Raw genomic sequence first — 5,365 nt, forward strand, 5'->3', positions numbered from 1 at the left:
TTAAACACTCTCTTCTTCTTTTGTGATACTATAATCAGTGAGCAAAGTTACACTGATTTCTGAGCCCGTGACTGACATTGCCCTAGTAGGAGTATTACTCTGGGTAATACTGGGTCGCCGTGCAGGAACTTTTCTTTTGCAACACAGAACTTCCTTCTTGAAGTGTTGACGAAAACTTTTGCTCAGCCAGTAGAGAGCGAAGGGGTTGACACAAGAATTGCTGAAGGCCAAAACCCGGGAGAATATTGTGGCAACCAGGTGGAAGGCAGATGTATCAACTGAAGTGTGGTAGGTGAATGAGCGATACAGGTAAAGGATGTGATTAGGGAGCCAGCAGAAGGCAAACAAGCCAACTAACACCAGCACAGTCTTGGCAACTCTCTTGCGTGATTCAATCTAGGGAGAATGTAATTGCACATATATGTGTAATTGTTATTAATTAACATATTTGATTATTTAACAAAAAACGAAATAACCCCAGGTCCAAAATCTTCTTCTTTTGGTTAGAAAGCATATTTGACGTATTCTCATCAAAGAACAGGTAGATAAATTATGGCCCAAGGGGGTGAATTCAACTTGTGAGAGTTTTTCTTCTGGCATTCAAGCACCTTAACAATTCATCCAAAGCATCTGCACACTGGACTGTACCATTGGCCTTAGTATTGTCCTGTGAGCCATTGCTCCTGAGAAATTGTTAAGTAACTTGAATCTCATGAAGAGCCATCATGACGAGAGGGCCATCTCCCAGCCTCCACAGACTGCTGCCTTTAGCGCCCCTCTAGAAACTGTCAGCCTGCTCAAAAGTAAACATGAGTTAGTCAGAAATGATAAAGTATGGCCTGTGCTGGAACAGAGAGAACTGATATGCAACCCAGAGTCCTTAAAAGCAGGCACCTGCTTTTAAACCTGATAGATTATAACAATAATACTCCAAAAATATTTTTGTTGTATATATATTGGAATACTTACCTTTCACTTTTTGCACTCATTGCATTGGCACTTTCATTAAAATTGTATTATTGTTATAATCTATCAGGTTTCTGTAGACCGTTTGGTCCTTGTTTGGCAATATTTTGTTTGAAACCTGTCCCTACTTGTTTGTGGGGATAATAATGACATACTTTGTAAACCGCTCTGAGTGGGCATTAAGTTGTCCTGAAGGGCAGTATATAAATCGAATGTTGTTGTTGTTGTTATATTAAAACCAACCCAAAAAACAATACATTAAAACAGTTAAACTAGAGCTAAAACCAAAGACATATAACAACAATTAAAACAGTTAAAAACATGGCACAAAGGAAGCATTGCTGAGAGAATGCCAAAAGAAACAAAAAAGTCTTCACCCACTGGCAGCAAATGGTGACAGAAGGGGCTAGGTGGATCTCCCTGGGGAGAGAGTTCCAGAGTTTTGGTGCCGTGATCAAGAAAGCTCTCCCACAGTTTGCCACCCACATAGGGGTGCTGGTACCCTGGAGAAGGCAGGGGATCCCCCGCTCCTAGCCTCTGCCCTCCACCACCACTCACCTGGCTGGTGGGGGGAGGAGGAACAGGCCCTCTGGGGTGCGCTCCTGGCACAGCCCAACGATATCACTTCTAGGAGTGATGTCATCACGCAGGCCATGGGAGTGCTCACATGCTCTGTGTCGGGGCCAATTTGGCCCCCAAATGGGCCAATTCTTTAAGAATCAGTCCGGCGTGAAGCTTGGGAGCACTCCCATGGTCTCTGCGATGACATCATTCCTAGAAGTGTGCCACACCGGGAGTGTGCACGCTCTTTTTGTGCACGCAAAGAATTACTCAAGATGAGTGCCAGGCCCCCCTTCCCATCGGGATGAGGAAGGGGACCTGGCAACCCTACAGCTACCTAATCTCAGAAAGCAGGGGCACCCAAAGCAGGTCCTTTGAAGAAGGCCACAGTGGTTGGGTAGGTTTGTAAGGGAGTAGGTGGACCTTCAGCTATGTGGTCCCAAACCATATAGAGTTTTGAAGGTCAACAACAACACCTTGAATTGTGCCCAGAGACAAATTAGGAGCCAGTGTTGATGGGCCAAAACTAGAGGCATATGGTCCCTACGACCTCTTCCAGTTAACATCTTTGCTGCAGGATTAATCATTGGGCAGTTTTAATTAATCAAAAACATTTCTTTCCCAATGTATTCATGCATATGCTGATGCAAAACTTAATGATCTTTCTGAGTTAATCTGCATAGTCAGAAAAAAAATATTTGTGATCTTAAAAAGCTCTGATTCTATCACTTACCTGCTTACGAGCATGGCTGTGTTCTTCTGCTGGCATATTGGAGGTGCTTTTGTATAGTGTTTTGGCAATAAGAAAATAATAGACAGAAATAATAGCTAGTGGTATAATATAGAACATCAGGAAACACACTAGAGAATGAGCTTCCTGCAGGATCCTTTCAGATACTGGATAAGGTGCACAAGTTTCAAAGGAGCCATTTTTCTCCGGGACATGGAAAGCATATAAATCTGAAGACACGGCTTCTGGGACAGCTAGCAACATCGAGGTGATCCAGACACAGGCAGCTTTGAAGCAGGTCTTCAGAACTGCATCAGCCCTCTGCAGTTCCAGGGGTTTCACTATAGCCTTGTACCTACAACCATGATTAATGTCACAGAATTAGAAGAATGGAAATACCAGGGTGGGGGGAGGGGGGGTAAGACAGCAGCCATATCTTTGCCTGGGACTGGGCTATAGTTCAATGGCAAAGCGCTTGCTTTGCTTTCAGGAGATCCTAGTTGCAGTCCCTGCCATCTCTGGTTAAAGGAGATGCAGGTGCTGGGCAAAGCCTCTTCCTGCCAGAGGTCCTGGAAAACTACTGAGAGTCAGAGAGCAGTTAGTGCTACGCCAGGTGCACCAGTTGTCTGATTTTGTGTTAAAGCGGCTTTCGTGTGTTCTGAATTCTGATGGCTTGAGACAATTGCTCGTACACCATTCCTACTCCTGAAAATTTGCCCAGCTGCTGATTAGTCAAATTCTGTAATTAATTCCTGCTTTTTGTAATAAATTAAACAAATTTGCTAGTGTGATAAGAGACAGTGTAAGAGTGTCAGATTGAGAGGCAGTGGTTATAGTGCTGGACTAGGCTTAAGAGACTATGGTTAGAGTGTTGGACTGGGATCTGGGAGGCTCAGCTTCAAATCCCCACTCTGCCATGGAAACTTACTAGGAGATCTTGAGCTAGTTACACTCTCTCAGCCTAACCTACCTCACAGGGTTGTTATAAGGATAAAATAGAGAGGGGAATAATGTGAGCTGCTTCTCCACATTGGGGAGAAAGGAAGGGTATAAATAAAGTAAAAGAAAATAAAGATTAGAACCATAAAGAGCTGAGTTCAAATCTCCATTCAGCCATAGAGCTTACTGGTTCATACTGGTCCAGTTAGCTTTTCTCAGTTAGCTTTTCTTACAAGGCTGTTGCTTTAAAGTTAAAATGGGAAGAGGAAAACATAATATGCTACCTAGAGCTCCTGGGAGGAAAAGTAAGATAAAAATCTAATGGAGCAAAACTTCCACGTGGAAGCTTTGCTCCATGAGCCCTCCATTGTCATGCAGGTATCTACCACCCAGGTCTTACCCCGTTTCCTCTCATATTTTCAAAACCTGCTTTGGTACAGTCTTTCCAGAAAAACTGTACTCAAACCAGTTTGGGATCTGTGTGGATGGGGAGGTGCAGATTTCTGCACTCCCCACATGCAGTGCCATTTACACACACACCCATTCCCACCACCAGCAAGCTTTTGGCAGCTTTAGTCAGCATATTGCTATAGCACCATTACACTACAGCAATGTATCTACTACTGATTTATTTAAAGAAGCCAACAAAAAGCACCATGGCTCCGTGGGGGGAGAGGATGGAGGGGATAGGATAGTAGAATCCTCCTCTCACATGGAGCCTCCATTGCTAATGGGAATGCCTCTGCATGTGCAGTGGCAATGAGAGCACTATGGGGAGTCATCTCAGTGTGGAAGCGATCATCGTCTCACGTAGCAGGTGATTTAGCCATGGATATAAAAACTTATGGATTGGCCTTATTGAAAAGAGAAAATATGTTTCAAATGTTTTTGATCTTCATGAATTGCTCAAAGGCACCACTAGGTAGCACCAGTATAGCATTTTTTCTTGCCTTTAAGCAACTGCGTTTTTCCAGTTGGAGTGCATTAGTGTGGGGGATGTTGTTTCACAGCGGCTCACAGTTACCTTCTATCCTTTGTAATTCCTTTCTAGTATACACCATTTTGATCTCATAACCGTCCTGTAAGATGCATTAGAATGAGACAAAGTGACTGGCCCATGGTCACCTAACAGGCTTCAGAGCAAAGTAGGGGTTTGAACCCTGCTCATCCAGTTTAACTGCAAGTAAACCACTATCCTGCACTGGCTCCTATTTTGCTTTTCCAGTTCAGACATTTGAAATCAATGTCTAGCCTCAAAGCACAGCATTTTAGACGAACAATGTCATGGAAGAAATTCAGGCTCAGAATCTCATTGATGGGAGTTTGCATTCATTCCAGAGGTGTCCTTAATATTAAATAGCTGAAGATCAGGAATGAAGAGCTAGAGAATAACAGCGCTTTATTGAGAAGGATCCAGTTTGGCTGCTATCAGGATACTTAGCTGAATTGCCCAGTTGAACTAAGATATGGTAATTCCTTGTCGTATATTATATGCAAATAGTTCTTGATCAAGTAAATTCCTTCAGACTCACCTGTCTGCACTGAGCACAGTCAAAGTGAACACTGACACTCCTACAGAAGTTCGCTGGATAAACGACAGTAGCTTGCAGCCGATCCTTCCAAACAGCCAGGTGTCCACGATGTAGCAAGCAGCATCTACCGGCACGCAGGTCAGCAGCAGCAGCAAATCCCCAAAAGCCAGGCTAGTGATGAAAATATTTGGGACCGTCTGCATTGACTTGATCTTGAAAAAGACTTTAATGAGGATCCCGTTTCCAAGAAGACCCACCGAAATGATCATGGCATAGGTAACGTAAATTATGCAGAGTATTCCCAACCCAAGAGGGGCATCTTCGGACCACCTTTCCTCCTCTATAGGTTCATTGTCGGTGATTGATGTCAGATGCTCAGTAGCATTTGCAAAAGAATATAACATTGCATTTGCCACCAGCAAAGGTGCCTGTGACATTTTGTCTGCTCAGGCTGACATTAAATCCGTCAGAAACGCCTGATGTTCTACCAGCAAAAAGAGTTTTAAAAAAATCAGAGAGATTCAGAGCAGCTCACTGGAAATCCAGTTCCTCAAGTCACATAACTCATTTCCCACTCTGGAGAATCAAAGCAGGATAAGGATGAATGCATACAGATTCACTATTGAACTGTGTGGGA

General features: G+C 43.6%; 1 protein-coding gene across 1 annotated transcript; it reads right to left on the reverse strand.

Annotated features, from left to right (window-relative positions):
• BRS3 (bombesin receptor subtype 3) lies at nucleotides 1-5,165 on the reverse strand. The gene is made up of 3 exons (XM_054996950.1): nucleotides 4,729-5,165; nucleotides 2,261-2,612; nucleotides 1-396 (listed from the first exon to the last, which is right to left on the reverse strand). The coding sequence occupies exons 1-3, from the start codon at nucleotides 5,163-5,165 to the stop codon at nucleotides 1-3; spliced, it is 1,185 nt and encodes a 394-aa protein (XP_054852925.1).
• Between the last annotated feature and the right edge of the window lie 200 nt (nucleotides 5,166-5,365).

The sequence above is a fragment of the Eublepharis macularius genome, chromosome 13 (genome assembly GCF_028583425.1).
Source record: "Eublepharis macularius isolate TG4126 chromosome 13, MPM_Emac_v1.0, whole genome shotgun sequence".
NCBI classification, from domain to species: Eukaryota; Metazoa; Chordata; class Lepidosauria; order Squamata; family Eublepharidae; genus Eublepharis; species Eublepharis macularius.

Coding starts and splice junctions, on each gene's coding strand:
- BRS3 (XM_054996950.1), bottom strand. CDS start 5,165: ATGTCACAGGCACCTTTGCTGGTGGCAAATGCAATGTTATATTCTTTT. Junction 2,613..4,728: donor ACTGTGCTCAGTGCAGACAG/GTGAGTCTGAAG, acceptor TCATGGTTGTAG/GTACAAGGCTATAGTGAAAC. Junction 397..2,260: donor ACAGCCATGCTCGTAAGCAG/GTAAGTGATAGA, acceptor CATTCTCCCTAG/ATTGAATCACGCAAGAGAGT.